Source organism: Dipteris shenzhenensis, chromosome 22 (genome assembly GCF_047967505.1).
Source record: "Dipteris shenzhenensis isolate YYH24624 ecotype China chromosome 22, Dip_SZ_1.0, whole genome shotgun sequence".
NCBI classification, from domain to species: Eukaryota; Viridiplantae; Streptophyta; class Polypodiopsida; order Gleicheniales; family Dipteridaceae; genus Dipteris; species Dipteris shenzhenensis.
The window spans coordinates 28,664,936-28,690,196 of record NC_141617.1 but is presented as its reverse complement, the minus strand read 5'-3'; the positions used below and the strand labels follow the sequence as shown (position 1 = coordinate 28,690,196).

The window sequence follows — 25,261 nt, the reverse complement described above, 5'->3', positions numbered from 1 at the left end:
ATTTTTCCCCATTTCCCTTTTTCATTTGACAAAATTTTTTCGAGAGCGTTTGTAAATGAAAAAGAAAACACCCAATGACAATGATTTCTTGGTCAATTTTTGTCCCTGAAATTCCAAAGCTATCCTTGACGTGAAAGCACGATCCTTGATCGAGGGAAACAGCTCCGCTATATAGAGGTCTCTTTTGCATTGGCATTTCTCCGTTAATTCTTAGCGGTCCAGGCGTTTTAACACACCTCGCTTGTCTTTCCACTTCCCAGAAAACAGTCTGAGCGTCTTTCTAAGCGTCTTTCTAAGCTAGATCTTGCAGCATGGGTCAAGGGGCAAGCTCCTGAAATTGTTGGAGTCGTCCTGCCAACCCGTCACAACTCTAGAGATATCTTTTGGACTGGAATTTTTCCTCTGGCTCCAGCGGTCCAGGCATTTTAACACACTTCGCTGTTCTTTCCAGTCTCAGCGTCGACTTTCTAAGCTAGATCTTGCAGCATGGGTCAAGTAGCAAGCTTCTGCAATTGTTGGAGTCGTCCTGCCAACCCGTCAAAACTACCTTTTGCTGATTTTCTGGCCATTCTGGACAAACTGACGGAGGACGACTTAGATCGCGTCGTACAATACTTTGAAGAGGTACTCTCGCTGGTTTCGACATTCATTTGTTCTGCTTTATTTCGCAATTTGGAGACTGCTCGAATAACCCTCTCAAGAACTTTTGCAGGCCATTTCTAGTTTTGAAAAAGGTGAACCATCGACACCCGTCGATATACCAGAGGCTGTCCAGCATACCCTGGATTTTGTACCGAGAATCATGAGCGGGATTGCCGATAACGCGGAAACAGCAAGGGGCCAGGTGCGCGTGCTTAGTCTTTGTTTGATAATACGGTTGTAGATATTTGGTCGTCATCGCCTTTTCTGCTCCACATTTGTTGTACACGGTCGTCGGATTCGAACTGTTTTGAAAATCATCAGTGGCGAACAAATTTCCCACAGGTACACGATTTTTTTACGGGAGCCGTGGCCAAAGTATTATCAGATGTGCTGGGAGCTGCCGGAAATCTCCATTGGACCGCTACTGCACTATCGGTGGTGGCATACATTTTGAGACAACAAAAACTAAACTGTGAAAATCGTGAAAAATGCGTAGATCTGTTAAAAGAGATGCGAGATCTCGCCAAGTATGTGCTGCGACTTCACAAAGATGACGGTGAAATTAATGACGATGAGCGTCGTGAGAACTTAAGGAGTGCGACATTCGTGATTGTACGCGGTACAATAGCATGCCTCAAAATGGTCTCCTCTCGCTGGGCTTCCAGGTTTATACACCTCCACCGTTAATGATCATTACTTGACGTTCCTTAAGTTTCAAAAGGAATATTGAACCGCTCTGGCACGACTGAATCCCCAGGAACAGCCTCGAATTATCTCCCTTCAGTTGTTGTTCAGGTTGTTAGGTAGTCGTTGATTGCATTCGTTGAATAACGTGACAGCTAAGTAGATGGACGCTAGAACCATCACAAGAGGAGAGAAGCGAGCAACGAGAAGCGAGACAGAAGAGAAGAAGTACGGCACAGCAAAGGAGCTGTGCGCATTCCATATATACCAGGTTTTAATGTTCTTGGACTCAAACGGCTCGTTAGCCTCAAACTTAATGAGTTAATAAGGGGTTGTACGTGGTCGATCTGGCCTTGCTAAGAATCCGGACTCCGGAGCTGGCCTTGCTATTATGGTGGTCATGACTCGTAGGAACTGGGAATCCCCGCCCTTTAAAATGAACGGCACGTGAATAGAAGGGCTTGTGATGTGAGCCAATCCACGGATCTCCAGACTCCAATACTAAAACGGGTGCCGGGCGAGTTTTGTGTCGGCGGTCTTACAACCTTGTTAGATAGTTGGTCAATACTATTATGTATTTGTTGCCTGAAGAGGACATGGGGAAGAGGCCCATAATGTCGTAGGCCGCTTGGTGGTTGGTGTGTGAATGATTGGCAAGTAGCGAATGACTGACGATAGAGGTGTAGCAAGTGTCGTAGCTTGGGCCAGGAAAAAACTTTGATTAAATTTTGGTAAGGACCTCCGAAGTCTCCATCATGAAAGGCATAAAGATAAAGGTGTCAGCAATAGACAGCTAGACCATAGACCCTAGGTTGAGATGGTGGTTGATGATAGTCGAGTAAACCATCTATCATCTATCATGTGATAATAGAGAGGCAGCTTGTTGGATTCTAGCTGCTAGCGGGTTTTGATGACTTTTGGGTCTTCGCCCTGGAGAAGCTTTAGTTCTGTCACTGTCAAAAGTTGAGGCATATGAGAAGGGAGGGGTAAAGGTGTGCATGACGGAAGGAGATTTAGATGATTGAGCAATGATCACATGAGAACGAGAGAGTGCATATCCACCTTCATTCAACCTCCTAGAATAATAAGATGCAAACCAAGGCAATGTTTTTAAGTTGAATATCTAGAAGGCTAAGTCTCCCCTACATCTTGGGTGCCTTGAGGAATTCCCAGGGGATAAAGTGCATTTTACTCTTACCTCCTTTAGCCCAAATCAATGCAAAACATCCATTCCACTTCCAACTAGTGGCTCTTCCTGAAATTCCAAATCGACACGACGTAGGTTGGGCAACCATGAGGATACTAGCACTCGTGCATTCCAACCTAAGCACAATCCATGCCAACTTCTCAATTTCTCTCTAATTTGCTCTTAGACTAGTCGAACCTCTAGAGCACTATCAACCCCAACCTTATGGGGGCCCCTAAGTACCGAATTACGTGGCCCCTAGGAACCACTTGGACCAACAAGCCTTTTAGCTAGTTAGGAGGAGGATTGTAGTCTATGCAGAGTTGGAGGGTCTTTTGTCAACTACATTTGGAGCCCAAAGCGAGACAAAACCTCTTCAAAATCTTGAGAAGATTGGTAACCAAGCTTATTGTCTAGAGACGATGAGGATATGATGTCATCTGTGAAAAGTTAGGCATAAAATTATTCACTTAACAATAGCCTGGCTCCTTTGATGGATCTTGCGACCGGCCTCCACAACTTGCTTGAGCACATTCATTAGAGGCACATTCCTAATTGCAAATAAGGGGGTGCCCTTCTTTGATTGACCTCCTGAGATAGAAGTTACCGATTGCCCCTCCATTGATACAAAGCATTGCCAAAGCCTTTCCAAATAAGCAACCAACCATCTTCATGAACCCCTAGCTTTCTAAACTCAATTTTAGGGAAAATAAGTGGGTCAATTTTTAACTCAACTTTAGGAAAATATATGTCAGCTCATAAGTAATGAGGGGCGATTTTATTAGGGGGGAAATTTTAGATAAACAAATTTCAAAATACCCCTTGAATGCATGTGATGCATAGGATTTCTTAGTAGTGCACCCCTCAAGAGGGAATCCATATTGTCAAAATATTTTGGGAATGCTCACATGTTTCAAGATGCTCGCAGATAATTCATCATGACAACTAGTATGGTGGTCCACATCCTCCATCATAGTGGCTGGTCCTTCAATAAGCTAGACCAAGTCCTCCAGTGGATGCTTAAATACCTCAATCGAGGTATTGGCTTGTGAAGTGCACTAGTCTACATAGGTATTTTATAATATCTCAACCAAAGTTTGTTCCCATCCGTTTATGTTTTTCCATGTAGGATGCCTTAATACCTCAATTGAGGTAAATAATTACCCTTTTGGATGCATGAAGCCATGTTATATTGCCACATGGTCTGCCATAATAGATATCATACATTGATTTAGGTATGGTCTCATTGCCACATGCCTTACCCGATCAAGGTGTTAGTTTCATGTATATTGCCACATAGGGATTTTAAGCCTAGAGGACGTGCCATGTGTCACTTTAGTAATTGATTGAAATACCCTAATTGAGGTGGCTGCCCATTGCCCATTGCCCATTATTCCACTTCCTTGTATTTCAAGTGTCCAATTTTACTCAAGGCCAACCAAAAGTGGGCACCCATGGGCACCTTTATCTTGCAATCACCCACATCAAGGATCTTAGCCATAATTCTCAGATACAACTCTTTCATCAAGGATTTCAACCATAAATCTTAGGTACAACTGTGCCAGCTCATCCAACCCAAATTACATGCCTTTATGAGCCCAACAACCTTAATGTTTCAAACATTAGATTGGTTTGACAAATGTTATCTCCCAATGATTAGAGCTAAAATGATGGTTATAATCAGCCTGGTGGGTGTCCTTAACTAGTCCAAAGTTTGGCCTAAACTAAGCCAATGGCTAAGAACTAGAATGATGGTTGTAACCAACCTATTGGTTATCCTAAACTAGCCCAATGGTTGGCCTAAAGTAGCCCAGTGGTCAGATGGACAATAAGCTAGCTTGCCATTCCAACTATCGGGCTTGTCACTTGTAAAAGAAATCTCTCTCTCTCTCTCTCTCTCTCTCTCTCTCTCTCTCTCTCTCTCTCTCTCTCTCTCTCTCTCTCTCTCTCTCTAAGATCACAACAATACAAATGAAAAGATACATAATGTTTTGGCGACAAAAAATATAGTAACGAATAGAAATGGAGCTCTGCGACTATGTACTAAACGTACATTGTATCAAGCTTGTGAATGATGCACTCGTTGTACACTTCTTATGTCCCATCCATAACCTACAAACATCATTCTTGTTTGGAGAAACTCTGATGTTATTGTGCTAATTTTCCAAAACAGTGTCACTATAGCGATGATTTTGCACATCAAGCTGTATCACTTCTACTTGACACTCAATCATTGGATTTGATCAATTATCGTTTGGATATTGTACATCTATTTCCCCTTCTTTCAACCTCTTCCTTTTACCTTGCCTAGGCTTTTCAACCTCTTCCTTGTACCTTGACTGGGTTTTGGACCTTTTCTATCGTGTAGTCTCTATCTGCTTCTCTTGTAACTCTCATGGATATAAAGGAAATTGAACCAATAATATAGACCAGCTAGTTTGTAAAGACAGCAAACATGGAAAAATATAGTAACGAATAGAATTGGAGACAAAAAATATAGTAACGAATAGAATTGGAGGTCCACAACTATGTGTATCCCCACTTGCCTACTGGATCTTGTATGGAATTCCTTGCGTTGCATCCATGTTTTGACTATGAGGGTTTGCTTTTTGATCATCCCTTGAAATAGAAGCTCACATCTCTAGATCCTAACTTTACTTAATTTGATTTGCTTAAGTGGCCATGTGCTAAGAAGTTAGATCCTTTGTGCCAATTATTATTAAATGGGATAGACTTTATGGCTTAATATTTTTAGATAACCTAAGGTTAGCATTGCTCCTATGGTGATTTGGTCCCTACTCACTATTGAGACATGCCCAACTATCAAAGCACCCATAATTGATGGGAAACATGATTTCTTTGAAGATGGGAGTAGTTCCTCTTATAATGGCCAAATAGCATCTACATTTTTTATGGTGCTATCAATGCTCCAATGGAATTAGATAGTTAACAAGTTGCCTTGCAACTATCTTTGAATCTCCCTTAAGATCTAGTTTGATGCTCATTTTATAAGGGTTTCTAGAGTTCTCATTTTGGAAAACATGGTCAAATCTCTTGGAGACTTGAACCATTGGGTTTCTCTCTCCCTCACTCTCTCCTACCCTACATTGTATCAAGCTTGTGAATCATGTACTCATTGTACTTCTTGTGTCCCATCCACAACCTACAAGCATCCTTCTTGTTTGGAGAAACTCTCATGTTATTGTGCTAATTTTCCAAAACAGTGTCACTATAGCGATGATTTTGCACATCAGGTTGTATCACTTCTACACGACACTCAATCGTTGGATTTGGTCCATTATCTTTGGATATTGTACATTTATGTCCTCTTCTTTCAATCTCTTCGTTTCACCATGGCTGGGTTTTTCAACCTCTTCCTTGTATCTTGACTGGGTTTTTTACCTTTTCTATCTTGCACCCTCTGTCTGCTTCTCTTGTAACTCTCATGGATATTAAGGAAAGTGAACCAATAATGTAGACTAGCTAGTTTGTAAAGAGAGCAAACATGGAAAGATGACGACTCACCTATAGAAATGATCAAAGCATCCATCATGGCTATGCCAAATCTAAATGGGAACTGCACACTGAGGGGGAAAAGCAATGCCAAGTCAAAAGTACATGAAGAGTGGAAAGGAAATCTGAATAGGAAAACAACAGGAGCACAAAGTCTAGCAAAACGAGGGCAAAAAGGACTTTTGAAGAGGGAACAGGAAAGTAGAACCAAATCAAAGTGCATGCTAGTCTAGTGGAATGTTGAGAAAAAGGACTTTTGAAAAAGAAGCAATATGGTTAGTAATGTATTTAGGATTGAAGTTGTGAAATTTTGAAAGCCAATGTGGGAGATGTGAAGTTTTGGATAAACCTAGCGACCGTGGTTCAGCTCCACTAACCATACACATCACCAAAATAGTATTCCCAATGACCCTTGAGCAATTGCCCTGAGGCCTAAAATGCTAAAAAAAACAAAAGGTACAATGGCACACTAGCAGGTTTGCTACTATGGATTATGACATGCTGACATCTGTGGCATGTTCTATGGACCACATTGCAATGAAATGACACCTAATTTTGGATTTATAGAGATAATATTGCATATGTTTTACTTGACTATTATCCATTAAATAGCATTGCATATGTATTGATTGATTATTATCTATTACATCAATTCTAGGGTGAAGTAAGCTAGGATATCACCAAAAATCAATGTCTTAAGACCATAACTCCATAAATGTAGAGTCCATTTCTTCAAATCTTCTAATTGCCCACAAATTTAGAAAAGGCCATGAAGCGTGCCCTTGTATGTGCACTTGTAATTCTAGTGCAACATTGTGCACAACATAAACCATATCAAATGTTGTAGATTGGATGTCTCTTGTAGTTGTGATAAAGCTCTAGTAATGATTTTTTGATTGAGAACTTGCTTGAATTCACATGTAGAACAAGTTTTTGATAGTTTTGAAGAAATTCATATATCCTATATATAGAGAACACATACTTCACATGCAAAATAGCATTTGTCATGGTTTAAAGATTGCATTCAAGAAGGCAATTCTGGAATGTTTTACACTCATTTTAAAGTTTGGGATGTGTAGATTAGTTTAAATACCAATCTTGTTAAAGTTCATTGAGCAACATATAAGTTGTGGATTGAGCAAGTTACCCATATGTAATATATTCTTTGAACCTCATGAAAATAGTTTACACCTAGTTATGATTCGATTATGCAACTACTTTCCACCTCCACATATTCATAGTTGTGCGTGCGTGTGCGTGCATGCGTGCGTGCGTGTGTGTGTGCGTGCGTGCATGTGTGTGTGTGTGTGTGTGTGTGTGTGAGAGAGAGAGAGAGAGAGAGAGAGAGAGAGAGAGAGAGGTAGATAGATAGAGAGAGAGAGAGAGAGAGAGAGAGAGAGAGAGATTAATCTCCACATATAAATATCGACATTGATATGAATCTTTTGGAGAATCAATGAGCTATGTGTCACTAATTCTTTATAATATAGGTTTTGTTCTGCTGATCTAAATGCCAACACATTGGATGGCATTATGAGTGACATGAAGGGCTCATACGACAAGCTTGATCGTTTGATCTTGAGAAGAACTTATGACATTGTTCTCAGACCATTCTCACCATATGTGCCAGAAATACCAAAAGGCAAAGGTATGATCCTTTAATCTACAATATAAAAGTTGAAGACCACATATGATTACCTCCTCAACCTTTGGATTGATGCGTTGTTGTGGAAATAAAGCATTTGAAAAAGGCCAATCTTTGGAGATAACTTGGTTCCAAACGCGTTTTTTAGCATTGATCTATGCTCCGTGATGTATGAAGTTGGGGCTACCTTGTTTTGATAGAGGGAGGGCTAACGAAACTCAGGATGTATGCAGTTGGGCTAGAGGAGCGAACCAAGGAGGTAGTTCAAATCATTGATGGCATGCCAAATTCTCACGTACGTTATGTCATTTTGCATGGACTCGGAGGAGTTGGCAAGACCACGCTGCTGGAAGCTGTACATGCAAATCTATTGAGTTCACCACACCACTATGCGCACTGCTTTGTTGGGATGGCAAAAAAGGACACGGAGATTCAAAGTTTGCAGGCGCAAATTTACGAGTGTCTAACTGGGAAGACAATCAAAATTCCCGATTTTCGTGTAGGACGACAAAAGCTTGCAGAAGCATTCTCCACCGGTAAAAGTGGAAAAACGAAAAAAGCGTTCCGACATTTGGGCTCCAAACTTGATGCTCCTGGTAAAAAAGGAGAAACGACAAAAGCGTTGAAGTCCAAAATTGATATTGAGGATCTAAACTCCGAAGATCCTGGCAGGATGGCTGCTCCACCACTGTTGCTCTCCATCGATAATGTCCGGAACACCAAGGATCTAGAAGACTTGCTACCTGACAATCTAAATTCGTGTCTGCCCAAGGGAAGTGTATTCTTGATCACCTCAAGAGATGCAAATAGTGGTCATGCCTTGAAAAGAAAAGGCGTAAATAACGAATCCATCAAGCGCTACCACGTGAAAGTTCTCTCTCCTGAGAAATCCAAGCAGTTACTTGTTGACAAGATTGCCCATGGTCTTGACGCTGATATGGTCGACAAGGTGGCTAAGGCCTGTGCGGGGCTCCCCTTGGCTTTGAGGCTTGCAGGCGAATTCATACGTAATGCTATAGAAGATGAGACGCTTAGCGTAAAAGGCGCCTGCAATACTGTCATCGATTCTATGGAGAGGATGCGTGCGTTGGACGGTGACAGTGAGAACGAGCTTGTCCAAAGTTTGGGCTTTAGTATTGACCCGCTGGACGATCACCTCCGGCGAGCATTCTTTGATATTGTGTCTTTTTTCAACTCGTCGGAGGACTTTCTGTGGACGGAAGTCGATGAGATTTATGATCATTCTGCTCTGTTGCTTGAGCGGCGTTCTCTCGTAGAGCGCAGTGAAGATAGTTCTTCCTCCGAACGAGTTCGCGTTCATGACCTCCTCGTAAGTTTGGGCCGACAGCGCATGCCAGAGGACACCAGAGTCACAAGCTGGGAACAACTCCGACCCCTTCTCGGTGATAAAAAGGTAAAGCATTTGCAGCACAGCATCCTCGCCTCACTCTCACCCCTAGTTGTCTTCTGAAGCTCAGCAATGTCTTGCATTGCCCATCATCGCTGAATTCTAACGATCTTTATAATCTTTCAGAAGCTCGGCAAGATTGAGGGGTTGGATCTCAGGAAAGAAAGCAACGAGTTAATTCGTAGAGAGCTTTCCTCCGAAGCATTTGGACAAATGAAGAGTCTGCGGTTGCTGTTCCTGCCTAGACAGTCCCAAGATGACATGCTAGTCGACGAGGATTATAACTGCAACGTAGCACAAGAAGCACCCCTGCGGATACTGTCAGCTTACCGTTTTAAGACACAGTGCCAACTTGACAGCAGAGCTCAGCTAGTCTTCTTGCAACTGGACTCACCCCTAATGGACCTCACAAACGTATTGGTAATCTCTCTTCTGAATTAAATTGTGCTAGGTGGTTGAATTCCAAGCAAATTCATGTTTCTATTCTGTAACTTCATGCATTTCTGCAGGGAACCAACAAATTCAAATCCTTAAAGATACTCAAGTTATCCAAATGCGAGATCTCCGAAAAAGCAATCCAACAAATATGCCATATTGAATCCCTTAAGAGTCTCGTATTGATGAGGTGTACCTCTTTCGCCACGCTTCCCCGAGACGTCATGAACTTGAAAGGACTAGAAAACTTAGATATGTTGGGTTGTGAGAGCTTGAAAACCCTTCCGGAAGAGATCACGTCCATGACCGCTCTGAAAAAGCTAATGCTGAAGGATTGTCGGGGCTTGGATTCACTTCCCATGGGGATTGGCAACTTGAAAGCAATAGAAAATTTGGATCTCTCAGGCTGTGAGAACTTGAAGGTTCTTCCAGACGAGATTAGGTCCATGGCAGCTCTAAAAGTGTTACGCATGAAGAATTGTCCAAGCTTGAAATCATTGCCGATGGGGATCGCTAACTTGAAAAAAGTAGAAATTTTGGATGTGTCCAATTGTGAGAACTTGAAGACCCTTCCAGAGGAGATGGGGTCCCTAACAGCTCTAAAGGAGCTAAGGATAGAGAATTGTAAGGGTTTGGATTCACTACCTACGTCGATCGGCAACTTGCGAGGGTTGGAGAAGTTAGATCTGAGCGGCTTAGAGAACTTGAAGACCCTTCCGGAGGGGATGGGGTCCCTGACAGGTCTGAAGGCGCTATGGATGGAGAATTGTCGGGGCTTGGATTCTGTGCCTACGTGGATCGGCAACTTGCAAGGGTTGGAGATGCTAGATCTGAGGGGCTTAGAGAACTTGAAGACCCTTCCAGAGGGGATGGGGTCCCTGACAGCTCTGAAGGAGCTATCGATGGAGAATTGTCGGGGCTTGGATTCTGTGCCTACGTGGATCGGCAACTTGCAAGGGTTGGAGATGCTAGATCTTAGCGGCTTAGAGAACTTGAAGGCCCTTCCGGAGGGGATGGGGTCCCTCACAGCTCTGAAGGAGCTATGGATGGGGAATTCTCGGGGCTTGGATTCAGTGCCTACGTGGATCGGCAACTTGCAAGGGCTGGAGAAGTTAGATCTGAGGGGCTTAGAGAACTTGAAGGCCCTTCCGGAGGAGATGGGGTCCCTGACAGCTCTGAAGGAGCTATGGATGGAGAATTGTCGGGGCTTGGATTCCGTGCCTACGTGGATCGGCAACTTGCAAGGGCTGGAGACGTTAGATCTGAGGGGCTTAGAGAACTTGAAGGCCCTTCCGGAGGGGATGGGGTCCCTGACAGCTCTGAAGCACCTATGGATGGAGAATTGTCGGGGCTTGGATTCAGTGCCTACGTGGATCGGCAACTTGCAAAGGCTGGAGACGTTAGATATGAGCGGCTTAGAGAACTTGAAGGCCCTTCCGGAGGGGATGGGGTCCCTGACAACTCTGAAGGAGCTATGGATGGAGAATTGTCGGGGCTTGGATTCAGTGCCTACGTGGATCGACAACTTGCAAGGGCTGGAGAAGTTAGATCTGAGGGGCTTAGAGAAATTGAAGGCCCTTCCGGAGGGGATGGGGTCCCTGACAGCTCTGAAGGAGCTACGGATGGAGAATTGTCGGGGCTTGGATTCAGTGCCTACGTGGATCAGCAACTTGCAAGGGCTGGAGATGTTAGATTTGAGCGGCCTAGAGAACTTGAAGGCCCTTCCGGAGGGGATGGGGTCCCTGACAGCTCTGAAGAAGCTATGGATGGAGAATTGTCGGGGCTTGGATTCAGTGCCTACGTGGATCAGCAACTTGCAAGGGCTGGAGACGTTAGATTTGAGGGGCTTAGAGAACTTGAAGACCCTTTCGGAGGGGATGGGGTCCCTCACAGCTTTAAAGAAGCTATAGATGGGGAATTGTCGGGGCTTGGATTCAGTGCCTACGTGGATCGGCAACTTGCAAGGGCTGGAGGCGTTAGATTTGAGCGGCCTAGAGAACTTGAAGGCCCTTCCGGAGGAGATGGGGTCCCTGACAGCTCTGAAGGAGCTACGGATGGAGAATTGTCGGGGCTTCGATTCCGTGCCTACGTGGATCGGCAACTTGCAAGGGCTGGAGACGTTAGATCTGAGTGGCTTAGAGAACTTGAAGGCCCTTCAGGAGGGGATGGGGTCCCTGACAGCTCTGAAGCACCTATGGATGGAGAATTGTCGGGGCTTGGATTCAGTGCCTACGTGGATCGGCAACTTGCAAGGGTTGGAGATGCTAGATCTGAGGGGCTTAGAGAACTTGAAGACCCTTCCAGAGGGGATGGGGTCCCTGACAGCTCTGAAGGAGCTATGGATGGAGAATTGTCGGGGCTTGGATTCTGTGCCTACGTGGATCGGCAACTTGCAAGGGTTGGAGATGCTAGATCTTAGCGGCTTAGAGAACTTGAAGGCCCTTCCGGAGGGGATGGGGTCCCTCACAGCTCTGAAGGAGCTATGGATGGGGAATTCTCGGGGCTTGGATTCAGTGCCTACGTGGATCGGCAACTTGCAAGGGCTGGAGACGTTAGATCTGAGGGGCTTAGAGAACTTGAAGGCCCTTCCGGAGGAGATGGGGTCCCTGACAGCTCTGAAGGAGCTATGGATAGAGAATTGTCGGGGCTTGGATTCCGTGCCTACGTGGATCGGCAACTTGCAAGGGCTGGAGACGTTAGATCTGAGGGGCTTAGAGAACTTGAAGGCCCTTCCGGAGGGGATGGGGTCCCTGACAGCTCTGAAGCACCTATGGATGGAGAATTGTCAGGGCTTGGATTCAGTGCCTACGTGGATCGGCAACTTGCAAAGGCTGGAGACGTTAGATCTGAGCGGCTTAGAGAACTTGAAGGCCCTTCCGGAGGGGATGGGGTCCCTGACAGCTCTGAAGGAGCTATGGATGGAGAATTGTCGGGGCTTGGATTCAGTGCCTACGTGGATCGGCAACTTGCAAGGGCTGGAGAAGTTAGATCTGAGGGGCTTAGAGAAATTGAAGGCCCTTCCGGAGGGGATGGGGTCCCTGACAGCTCTGAAGGAGCTACGGATGGAGAATTGTCGGGGCTTGGATTCAGTGCCTACGTGGATCAGCAACTTGCAAGGGCTGGAGATGTTAGATTTGAGCGGCCTAGAGAACTTGAAGGCCCTTCCGGAGGGGATGGGGTCCCTGACAGCTCTGAAGAAGCTATGGATGGAGAATTGTCGGGGCTTGGATTCAGTGCCTACGTGGATCAGCAACTTGCAAGGGCTGGAGACGTTAGATTTGAGGGGCTTAGAGAACTTGAAGACCCTTCCGGAGGGGATGGGGTCCCTCACAGCTTTAAAGAAGCTATTGATGGGGAATTGTCGGGGCTTGGATTCAGTGCCTACGTGGATCGGCAACTTGCAAGGGCTGGAGGCGTTAGATTTGAGCGGCCTAGAGAACTTGAAGGCCCTTCCGGAGGAGATGGGGTCCCTGACAGCTCTGAAGGAGCTACGGATGGAGAATTGTCGGGGCTTCGATTCCGTGCCTACGTGGATCGGCAACTTGCAAGGGCTGGAGACGTTAGATCTGAGTGGCTTAGAGAACTTGAAGGCCCTTCAGGAGGGGATGGGGTCCCTGACAGCTCTGAAGCACCTATGGATGGAGAATTGTCGGGGCTTGGATTCAGTGCCTACGTGGATCGGCAACTTGCAAGGGCTGGAGAAGTTAGATCTGAGGGGCTTAGAGAACTTGAAGGCCCTTCCGGAGGAGATGGGGTCCCTGACAGCTCTGAAGGAGCTACGGATGGAGAATTGTCGGGGCTTGGATTCAGTGCCTACGTGGATCGGCAACTTGCAAGGGCTGGAGATGTTAGATTTGAGCGGCCTAGAGAACTTGAAGACCCTTCCGGAGGGGATGGGGTCCCTGACAGCTCTGAAGAAGCTATGGATGGAGAATTGTCGGGGCTTGGATTCAGTGCCTACGTGGATCAGCAACTTGCAAGGGCTGGAGACGTTAGATTTGAGGGGCTTAGAGAACTTGAAGACCCTTCCGGAGGGGATGGGGTCCCTCACAGCTTTAAAGAAGCTATTGATGGGGAATTGTCGGGGCTTGGATTTAGTGCCTACGTGGATCGGCAACTTGCAAGGGCTGGAGGCGTTAGATTTGAGCGGCCTAGAGAACTTGAAGGCCCTTCCGGAGGAGATGGGGTCCCTGACAGCTCTGAAGGAGCTACGGATGGAGAATTGTCGGGGCTTGGATTCCGTGCCTACGTGGATCGGCAACTTGCAAGGGCTGGAGACGTTAGATCTGAGGGGCTTAGAGAACTTGAAGGCCCTTCAGGAGGGGATGGGGTCCCTGACAGCTCTGAAGCACCTATGGATGGAGAATTGTCGGGGCTTGGATTCAGTGCCTACGTGGATCGGCAACTTGCAAGGGCTGGAGAAGTTAGATCTGAGGGGCTTAGAGAACTTGAAGGCCCTTCCGGAGGAGATGGGGTCCCTGAGAGCTCTGAAGGAGCTACAGATGGAGAATTGTCGGGGCTTGGATTCAGTGCCTACGTGGATCGGCAACTTGCAAGGGCTGGAGAAGTTAGATTTGAGGGGCTTAGAGAAATTGAAGGCCCTTCCGGAGGGGATGGGGTCCCTGACAGCTCTGAAGGAGCTACGGATGGAGAATTGTCGGGGCTTGGATTCAGTGCCTACGTGGATCAGCAACTTGCAAGGGCTGGAGATGTTAGATTTGAGCGGCCTAGAGAACTTGAAGGCCCTTCCGGAGGGGATGGGGTCCCTGACAGCTCTGAAGAAGCTATGGATGGAGAATTGTCGGGGCTTGGATTCAGTGCCTACGTGGATCAGCAACTTGCAAGGGCTGGAGACGTTAGATTTGAGGGGCTTAGAGAACTTGAAGACCCTTCCGGAGGGGATGGGGTCCCTCACAGCTTTAAAGAAGCTATTGATGGGGAATTGTCGGGGCTTGGATTCAGTGCCTACGTGGATCGGCAACTTGCAAGGGCTGGAGGCGTTAGATTTGAGCGGCCTAGAGAACTTGAAGGCCCTTCCGGAGGAGATGGGGTCCCTGACAGCTCTGAAGGAGCTACGGATGGAGAATTGTCGGGGCTTGGATTCGGTGCCTACGTGGATCGGCAACTTGCAAGGGCTGGAGAAGTTAGATCTGAGCGGGTTAGAGAACTTGAAGGCCCTTCCGGAGGAGATGGGGTCCCTGACAGCTCTGAAGGAGCTACGGATGGAGAATTGTCGGGACTTGGATTCAGTGCCTACGTGGATCGGCAACTTGCAAGAGCTGGAGAAGTTAGATTTGAGGGGCTTAGAGAACTTGAAGGCCCTTCCGGAGGAGATGGGGTCCCTGACAGCTCCGAAGGAGCTACGGATGGAGAATTGTCGGGGCTTGGATTCAGTGCCTACGTGGATCGGCAACTTGGAAGGGCTGGAGATGTTAGATTTGAGCGGCCTAGAGAACTTGAAGACCCTTCCGGAGGGGATGGGGTCCCTGACAGCTCTGAAGAAGCTATGGATGGAGAATTGTCGGGGCTTGGATTCAGTGCCTACGTGGATCAGCAACTTGCAAGGGCTGGAGACGTTAGATTTGAGGGGCTTAGAGAACTTGAAGACCCTTCCGGAGGGGATGGGGTCCCTCACAGCTTTAAAGAAGCTATTGATGGGGAATTGTCGGGGCTTGGATTCAGTGCCTACGTGGATCGGCAAGTTGCAAGGGCTGGAGGCGTTAGATTTGAGCGGCCTAGAGAACTTGAAGGCCCTTCCGGAGGAGATGGGGTCCCTGACAGCTCTGAAGGAGCTACGGATGGAGAATTGTCGGGGCTTGGATTCCGTGCCTACGTGGATCGGCAACTTGCAAGGGCTGGAGACGTTAGATCTGAGGGGCTTAGAGAACTTGAAGGCCCTTCAGGAGGGGATGGGGTCCCTGACAGCTCTGAAGCACCTATGGATGGAGAATTGTCGGGGCTTGGATTCAGTGCCTACGTGGATCGGCAACTTGCAAGGGCTAGAGAAGTTAGATCTGAGGGGCTTAGAGAACTTGAAGGCCCTTTCGGAGGAGATGGGGTCCCTGACAGCTCTGAAGGAGCTACGGATGGAGAATTGTCGGGGCTTGGATTCAGTGCCTACGTGGATCGGCAACTTGCAAGGGCTGGAGATGTTAGATTTGAGCGGCCTAGAGAACTTGAAGACCCTTCCGGAGGGGATGGGGTCCCTGACAGCTCTGAAGAAGCTATGGATGGAGAATTGTCGGGGCTTGGATTCAGTGCCTACGTGGATCAGCAACTTGCAAGGGCTGGAGACGTTAGATTTGAGGGGCTTAGAGAACTTGAAGACCCTTCCGGAGGGGATGGGGTCCCTCACAGCTTTAAAGAAGCTATTGATGGGGAATTGTCGGGGCTTGGATTCAGTGCCTACGTGGATCGGCAACTTGCAAGGGCTGGAGGCGTTAGATCTGAGCGGCCTAGAGAACTTGAAGGCCCTTCCGGAGGGGATGGGGTCCCTGACAGCTCTGAAGGAGCTATGGATGGAGAATTGTCGGGGCTTGGATTCCGTGCCTACGTGGATCGGCAACTTGCAAGGGCTGGAGACGTTGGATCTGAGGGGCTTAGAGAACTTGAAGACCCTTCCGGAGGGGATGGGGTCCCTCACAGCTTTAAAGAAGCTATTGATGGGGAATTGTCGGGGCTTGGATTCAGTGCCTACGTGGATCGGCAACTTGCAAGGGCTGGAGACGTTAGATCTGAGCGGCTTAGAGAACTTGAAGGCCCTTCCGGAGGGGATGGGGTCCCTGACAGCTCTGAAGGCGCTATGGATGGAGAATTGTCGGGGCTTGGATTCAGTGCCTACGTGGATTGGCAACTTGCAAGGGCTGGAGAAGTTAGATCTGAGGGGCTTAGAGAACTTAAAGGCCCTTCCGGAGGGGATGGGGTCCCTGACAGCTCTGAAGGTGCTAGCCATGATGAATTGTCGGGGCTTGGATTCAGTGCCTACGTGGATTGGCAACTTGCAAGGGCTGGAGAAGTTAGATCTGAGGGGCTTAGAGAACTTAAAGGCCCTTCCGGAGGGGATGGGGTCCCTGACAGCTCTGAAGGTGCTAGCGATGGGGAATTGTCGGGGCTTGGATTCAGTGCCTACGTGGATCGGCAACTTGCAAGGGCTGGAGATGTTAGATCTGAGCGGCGTAGAGAACTTAAAGGCCCTTTCGGAGGGGATGGGGTCCCTGACAGCTCTGAAGGTGCTAGCGATGATGAATTGTCGGGGCTTGGATTCAGTGCCTACGTGGATTGGCAACTTGCAAGGGCTGGAGAAGTTAGATCTGAGGGGCTTAGAGAACTTGAAGACCCTTCCGGAGGGGATGGGGTCCCTGACAGCTCTGAAGGAGCTATGGATGGAGAATTGTCGGGGCTTGGATTCCGTGCCTACGTGGATCGGCAACTTGCAAGGGCTGGAGACGTTGGATCTGAGGGGCTTAGAGAACTTGAAGACCCTTCCGGAGGGGATGGGGTCCCTCACAGCTTTAAAGAAGCTATTGATGGGGAATTGTCGGGGCTTGGATTCAGTGCCTACGTGGATCGGCAACTTGCAAGGGCTGGAGACGTTAGATCTGAGCGGCTTAGAGAACTTGAAGGCCCTTCCGGAGGGGATGGGGTCCCTGACAGCTCTGAAGGCGCTAGCGATGGAGAATTGTCGGGGCTTGGATTCAGTGCCTACGTGGATTGGCAACTTGCAAGGGCTGGAGAAGTTAGATCTGAGGGGCTTAGAGAACTTAAAGGCCCTTCCGGAGGGGATGGGGTCCCTGACAGCTCTGAAGGTGCTAGCGATGATGAATTGTCGGGGCTTGGATTCAGTGCCTACGTGGATTGGCAACTTGCAAGGGCTGGAGAAGTTAGATCTGAGGGGCTTAGAGAACTTAAAGGCCCTTCCGGAGGGGATGGGGTCCCTGACAGCTCTGAAGGTGCTAGCGATGATGAATTGTCGGGGCTTGGATTCAGTGCCTACGTGGATTGGCAACTTGCAAGGGCTGGAGAAGTTAGATCTGAGGGGCTTAGAGAACTTGAAGACCCTTCCGGAGGGGATGGGGTCCCTGACAGCTCTGAAGGAGCTATGGATGGAGAATTGTCGGGGCTTGGATTCCGTGCCTGCGTGGATCGGCAACTTGCAAGGGCTGGAGAAGTTAGATCTGAGGGGCTTAGAGAACTTGAAGGCCCTTCCGGAGGGGATGGGGTCCCTCACAGCTTTAAAGAAGCTATTGATGGGGAATTGTCGGGGCTTGGATTCAGTGCCTACGTGGATCGGCAACTTGCAAGGGCTGGAGACGTTAGATCTGAGCGGCCTAGAGAACTTGAAGGCCCTTCCGGAGGGGATTGGCTCCCTGACAGCTCTGAAGGAACTAGTCCTGCCTTCCCGAGTTGATATTGGTACCGGAGTTGGGCATTTGCAAGCGAACGGATTAAAAATCTTGAGGCGTTGAGTACATTTCTCAATCTGGTGAATCCAGTGCTCATGTCTCCGTTCCTTCAGATCGTAAACAGGTAATCTTGCTCCCAATTCTGTGTTTTCCCGGATGATGATCCTTGTGTTTTTATGGCCGTTTCAAATTCTGTCTTGGAGCGCTTCTTGCGTGTAGTTGATTTGCGTGCTTTCGTAATGTTTCGCAGTCGCTGAGTGCCATCGCTCTGTTTGTTCATGGGCATTTTCAGCTGAGTGTCCGAGAAACTTGAGTGCCATCGCTCTGTTCTGGGTGCTGCATTCTACTGACGAAGTTGTGGAAGAGAAAGTCGGGTCTTTGAATGCAGCTTTCATTACGTTTGCTAACAGTTGCCTGTCTGCCCTTTCTTTGCTCCCTTGGCCCGGAAGACCTGGCGTCATTGTGTTTATCACTTCGATGCAGCTCGATTTTCATGTTCCAAAGCAGAGGAGATAAGTCAGACCATAGCCACAAAGAGGAGTCAGAACTGGAAGAATCTCAAGCATTATAATTACATGTAGAGTAAAGCAAAGGATGGATAAGCACATGACAAACTTCCTCATCTAAATAAAGAGGTTCCCCCCACTGCACGTGAGACATAAGAGCCTTATTGGCTTCATTTCTGCAATGGTACGAAGTTTTTCATCGTTTCTGACCTCGTTCTCCAGCAGAGAAAGGATTTCGCTAAACATTTCCAGTGATTCCGAGCAAGGGAAAGCTCCACCAGCTTTTACTCGTACAGACTTCGATAAGCATGAATGTTGCAGGAATCCCTGGCGTGGAAGTAGAAAAGAAGACTTTGACGAAACTGTCGAACAAAGCATGTCACCTGACGCATTGGCCCGGCGTACTATATCAATCATCAAATTATTAGATGATTTCATGGTATCCCGTTCCGTCTTTTTGATTTTAACAACTGAGGAAAGCAGCAGCGACGACGAATCTCCTTGCTTTAATTTGGACGTAAGTGATTATACTTTTCTTCTGCTTGTAGTGATGCTCACAGAACCTTATTTAATAAGGGGAAAATCAGAAGTTACTTGGTTGGCTTAAACAGCCTTTTGATTCTCTGGGTTCGCCCCCATTTTCTTTTATGAAGACACAGCAAGGTACTTAGGAAGCTCCTTGATGACAAGGCCGAAATATTTGCGATCATGAACTTTTCATGTACATGGATCTTCAATTACACACCCTGAAACACCAAGACCAGGCAAGCTGAAAGCTGTGAATCGTGATCATTTTTGGCACTACCGTCTCCTCTTTTTTGCACTGTAGGAATTCGCTAGTCAATTTCTTGACCACAGCATTGTCCTTTTCAGACTTTCAGCAAAGTGCTAAAGCTTTTGAAAAGTTGAAGTCGATCTCCAAGATTCTGCACAGCACACGAACTGCCATTGAACAAGCATGGGTAATATTGTACTCAGAACAGTTAGCAAATTGAGTTTTTGCAAGCTTTTTATTGGGCTGAATGATTTAAGTTGGCAACTGATGTTTTCATCACCATATCTACAACCTTTATCCTGAGAGAGAGAGACAACTGCATTGCAAGTGATAAAGAGAGAGATCTTGGACGTCCAAAGGCACGAAAGAGAGATGTTTTTAAAGTTGTTTGTATTCTGTCTTCAGAAGTCAAAAGATGAATATCCTTTAACTGTCAACTTGAGGAGACTTTTCCAGCTGCAGTGGAACAAAGCAATTTTGAGCGACAGCTTTTTTGCAGACTTGGAGAATTCCAGTAACCTTACTGATAAGGTAATAGATATGCTAAGATTTACTTGTGCATCTTTAAGTGTATCTTTGAAACCTTGCTGATGAGGGATGCCCTCATGCCATCATAGATTCTTTATAAGTGCTAAGATTTACTTGTGTCTCAATGAGCCCTCGAGCGAAATCAGATGTTCATGACCAGAAAATGGTCATGACTTAAGAACCTTGCAATTCTGTAACCAGTCCGTAATAGTTAGTACATCCCGTCTACATCTATGCTTGAGTATCTTTGAAGAGGAGTTCTGAAATTGGCAAAACTTTTGTTGTGTTAAACAAGTTAATGCTGATTGCAGTTGAAAGAAGCTTTCTCTTTGCATGTTTTTACATGTTGCCTGGTTTTCCATAGATCCTCCTGAGAACTCAGATGAGAGACTGATGTTCGGCAATTTGAGATGTGTGATATTCTCACATGTGTGGAGCTATTTTTAGAGAAAAACCTGTCTACCCCTGCTTGCACTTCGAACACGTCTTGAAAGATATGCTCAATTTTGCAGGTGGGGAGTTTCAAAGCCCCAAAGTGGGAAGCTTCAAGCCCATTTTCTTTTTAGTTCTTAGGTTTTTCTATTTTGGGGGTAATCCACTCTTAGGTACCTGTTTAGTTCTTAGGTTTTTCTATTTTTGGAGGTCATCCACTCTTAGGTACCTGTTTAGTTTTGGCTTTTCCCCATTTTCTTATTTAATTTATTTTTTAAATTTAAAATAAAAACTAGTAAAAAAAAAGAAGAGATCGGGTAGGTGGGGTTGTGTGTGTGGTTGGATGATGTTTAACCTAATTTAATTCTCTCTCTCTTGCATTTCTTTTTCTTGTTTTCTGATTTGTTTGTTCCTTTCTGCTATAGAAGTTTTTGTTGTTTGGCTTGGGATTTCAAGCTTGATGATGGGAGAGGGGCTCATTATCTTTATATATTCAAGGGCCTTATATACACATATTTGAATATGGGATAAGCCACATCTAATACCACATGTGACTTGGGCACACCAAGGAGGCTTTTTAGCCCCTCCAAATGCACATTTTTATTCCAAGGTACCACGAGGGTGGTGGTGGTTGAACCATACCAAGGCCTCAAAGGCCCAACATCCCAACCCCCCCCCAAATGGGCCAAACACCATAGTGAGAATAGGTAGGCTAAATATCATTGATCACCCACACAGGGCAAGACCAGCCACAAATTCTGACCCACACCTTTTAGACAAACAGATGTCAAGCACCAGCACAGGGCACGGTCGACTAATCAAATGCCAGACAATTCACAAGATGCTGATGCAGGCCATCAACTCTTGCGCTAGCCGCCAGAGAATCAACACTTTGAAGATACTACCGTCAAACGTGGATAGGGACTGCAGTTAGAGCACTTGAGTGCGCAGGTACCCTGCCTAATACACACATAGCGCAGCTGACTACTGCATACACTTGCAGACAGACAGTGTGCGCACGAGGGTAGTCACTTCCCGCATACACGCAGAGGTGCATTTATTGAACAAGTCAGGTACAACTAGCCGCCGCGCGAACATGCAGTTCAAATAGTCCATCACGTCCACAGAGCAGCGCAGGTGCCATGTGTTACTGCCACAGTCTGCAGGCCATCTGCCTGCTCTGATACCATGTTGGAAAATGTGGGATAGTAGAGCCACATGTTGTCATCCTTTACAAGGTGATATAGTAGCCAACCTAAAAATTAAAATAAAAGATACATGGACATAGCCAACCTCCATGACTAAGAAAACATAGAAAATGAAATTTTTAGATTCCTTTTCTCATGTAATGCATCAAATTATTTCAAGGTGATTTAGTGATATGAAATCAAATATTTCATTGACATAGTCAACCTAAAAGGTGGCAGGGGTCCCACTTCCCGCCCATAGCCATGCAGAGCCTCTTTCACATCCAACAAAAGTCCGGCGGGATGATGGGAGAGGGGCTCATTATCTTTATATATTCAAGGACCTTAGATATACATATTTGTATATGGGATAAGCCACATCTAATATTACGTGTGACTTGCGCTCACCAAGGAGGCTTTTTAGCCCTCCAAATGCACATTTTTACTACAAGGAACTACGAGGGTGGTTGTACCATACCAAGGCCCCAAAGGCCCAACATTCCAACAATTTCATTATTGATGGAGATATTGTCTTGTATTTCTTATGCTATTTGTATAGGGTCTTGATCCTTTCATGTGTGTTGTTATTATCTATTGTGCTGTGTTTAATGCATTACATGGTTAGATTCTCTTGTTATTTTATGTAGATATTGCTTTATATTTCTATGCTGTTTTATATCGTGCTTTTAGTGCTCGATTGTTTCTAGAATGTATTTTGCTACAATGGCAGGCTTTTCAAACATAAACTATTGTGATGTAGACACAGAGATCCGAACCACCAGTTCAGAGATTGTTGCTTAACCATCTCTTGTGATTCAAGAATTGCATTTAAGATATATGGGTTGGACATGGAATGATAAGGTAGTGGGAGGAATGGTCCCTCTATCTGCCTTTATCCATGTACCTTCTCCCTTTATATGTGTCTCCTTGGTGCCTTTGGCCTTTTCTATATGTACGACTGTCACTGGTGATGTCATTAGTTTCTGCAAAGAAATTGTCTTCTAACGTTTCTAAGCAATGTGGACATTGTAGCACCAAGCGGTTCGAAAACTCTATCAGAACCATTATGAAGCTGATCGATCTTTAGATCTGTTCATCCAATGCTTCTTTAATCGCATGATTGAGTTGACAGGTGAATTTGTTTCTGTTGTGGTCAATGCTATACGTGTTATATCGAACCGGTAAAGTATTATGTGCAAGAAAGTACAATTATTTCTTTTCAAGAATTTTTGAAGACCTTGGTTTGTTATTTGATTTCCTGATCAATGAATGTCTTCTAATATATGCCCTCTATGACCATCCAAAAATTGAGCAGCGAACATAGCCGTATGGTACTCATTCTCGCTGTCACGATTTAAGTATCTACTAATGGAATCATTCAACACGGGATTGTAGAATATGAATTGTAACAGGACAGCACTGCTCTTGCAGGGTCTGAAAAGGAAGGCGGATGAGCAGGCTTTTGGAGATTCCTAGGGGTTTTCATAGGATCCCATATCCCGTCGATATTGTTTGGAAGCACGTGGAGGCCAGTGGCCATGAAAGTATTAGCCTACTCCTTTCTTTCTCTCTTTTTGTCTTTTAAAGTCTAACAACTGAGGAAACCAGCAGTGATGAGGACTTTGCTTGCTTCAATTTTAAAGTGATTTTTGACTCCTAAGTGATTCTTGTTTTGCTTCACATTTTACATTTGAAGGCTTCACTTGGTTTCTCAACCAGAACTGGAATGCGCATTTTGCATTCTGCCGCCAAAAGTTGGACCTGACCGTCGAAGGTGCCACAAATTTGGTGAGGGTTTATATGTTTTATATGCTTCTTCGCCATCTTTTTTCTTTACTGAGCCTTATTGTGTGAGAACGGGAAAGTTAGAAGTTTCTTGAGTAGATTAAACTGACTTCGGATCCTTGGGGTTTTTGCCTGCAGGAATTCATAGAGACTAATCAGACACAGCTACTTTTCCCTTTGATGAAGACACAACACGGTACTTAGGAAGTACCTTGACGACAAGCCCAATGTATCTGTTCTTTTCCACACCATAGGAATTCACAAGTCAATTTTTGACCACAACATTGTCCTTTCCAGACTTTTAGCCAAGTGCTACAGCTTTCAAAATGTTTAAACCGATTTCCAAGATTCTACACTGCACACCAGGAAGTTGTGGAAAATGGGCTTGTGGTCAAACGTCAAATGCTATTAAACATACAAAGGTATTAATGGAATCAAAACAACTAGCAAATTTTGAGTTTTTGCAATGAAGATGCTTTTTATTGAGCTAAACAATTTACTTAGGCAACTGGTGTTTTTATCACCATATTTAGAACCTTGGGCTTTGAAACCTCGCAATGTCTTTTCAGGAATCAGAAGATGAATATTTTATAGCTGTCAATTTGAGGAGATTTTACTAGCTGCAGTTGAATAAATCAGTTTTGAGCGGCAGCTTGTTTGCAGACATGTTGGTCTGCTGGAGAATTGCAGTAACCTTGCTGATAAGGTATGCTCTCAACTAAGATATACTTGTGCATCTCTAATGCTTGAGTGTATCATTGAAGAGGAGTATTAAAATTGGTAAACGTGCTAAATATCTGATTTAGTGCTATGTTCTCAATATATCTCTTGTTGTAGGCAAGCTCAGGTGTGTCTCAGCTTCATCTCCTCTTTTTTGCATTGTAGGAATTTGCTAGTCAGCTTTTTGGTCATAGCATTGTCCATTTCAGACTTCTAGCAAAGTGCTACAGCTTTTGGAAGATTGACGCCAATCAGAAATATTCTGCAAAGCAGAGTATGAAGTTGATGGAAGATGAGTTTGTCCTCAAGCTCCAAATGGCCATAAAGCAAGCAAGGGTAACATTAGCATTAAAAGATGGTAAAGTGAGTGTTTGCAATGAGAAACTTTTAGAAATTATTAAAGCAAGTAGCAAACCTTAGGATGTTTTAGAGTTCTACGTATTCTGTCTTTCAGGAATCACGAGATGGGATTCAATTTGTCAACCACAGGAGGCTTTACCAGCTGTGTTCAGACAAAGCAGTTTTGAGTGACAGCTTGTTTGAAGACTTGCTGGGTTTGTTGGAGAATTTTGATGATCTTGATAATGAGGTATGCCCTCCCTCGTACATGTGCCAAAATTAACTTATGCAGTTCAAAATACAACCACCACTCTTGAATTCTTGAGGAAGCACATAGGTTTGCTTACAGCTATGATGATTCCTTGCATCTGGGTAGGACAAACATAGCCAAAGACGCAATGCAAAGAATGCTAATTGAGGCTGCCATGCAGGGTACATGGAAAAACCTTTGCGCCTCCCCCTGCCCCCTCTTTGTCTTTCAGGAATTACGAGATGGCATTCTATTTGTCAACCACAGGAGGCTTTACCAGCTGCCTTCAGACAAAGCAGTTTTGAGTGACAGCTTGTTTGAAGACCTGCTGGGTTTGCTGGAGAATTTTGATGATCTTGATAATGAGGTATGCCGTCGTACATGTGCCAAAATTAACTTGTGCAGTTCAAAATATAACTACCACTTTTGAATCCTTGAGGAAGCACATAGGTTTGCTGACAGCTATGATGGTTCCTTGCATTTGGGAAGGACAAACATAGCCAAAGATGCAATGCAAAGAAGGCTAATTAAGGCTGCCATGCAGGGTACATGGAAAAACCTTTGGATGCACTTTTCCTCCCCCCCCCCCCCCCCCCCTCCCCTCCTCTCCCACACCCACACCCACACCCACACCCACACCCACACCCACCCACCCACCCACCCACCCACACACACCCACACCCACACCCACACACCACACCCACCCACCCACACATGAAAAAACTTCTGTTCTCATGGCAAAAGTACATCATACATAGCATGAAAAATAAGATACCGTGAGTGGATCAACAAAAGACGAGCCAATAAAACACCAAGGTTGAGGT

At 45.7% G+C, this 25,261-nt stretch overlaps 1 protein-coding gene across 1 annotated transcript; it reads left to right on the top strand.

The window, feature by feature from the left end:
- The first annotated feature begins 215 nt into the window (after positions 1 to 215).
- LOC147887962 (uncharacterized) lies at positions 216 to 17,999 on the top strand. Its single transcript, XM_087393261.1, has 10 exons — positions 216 to 624; positions 713 to 844; positions 985 to 1,307; positions 7,516 to 7,673; positions 7,904 to 9,084; positions 9,205 to 9,498; positions 9,588 to 10,963; positions 11,020 to 11,898; positions 11,983 to 14,186; positions 14,230 to 17,999. The coding sequence occupies exons 1-10, from the start codon at positions 487 to 489 to the stop codon at positions 17,976 to 17,978; spliced, it is 10,434 nt and encodes a 3,477-aa protein (XP_087249387.1). The 5' UTR covers positions 216 to 486; the 3' UTR covers positions 17,979 to 17,999.
- Positions 18,000 to 25,261: the final 7,262 nt, after the last annotated feature.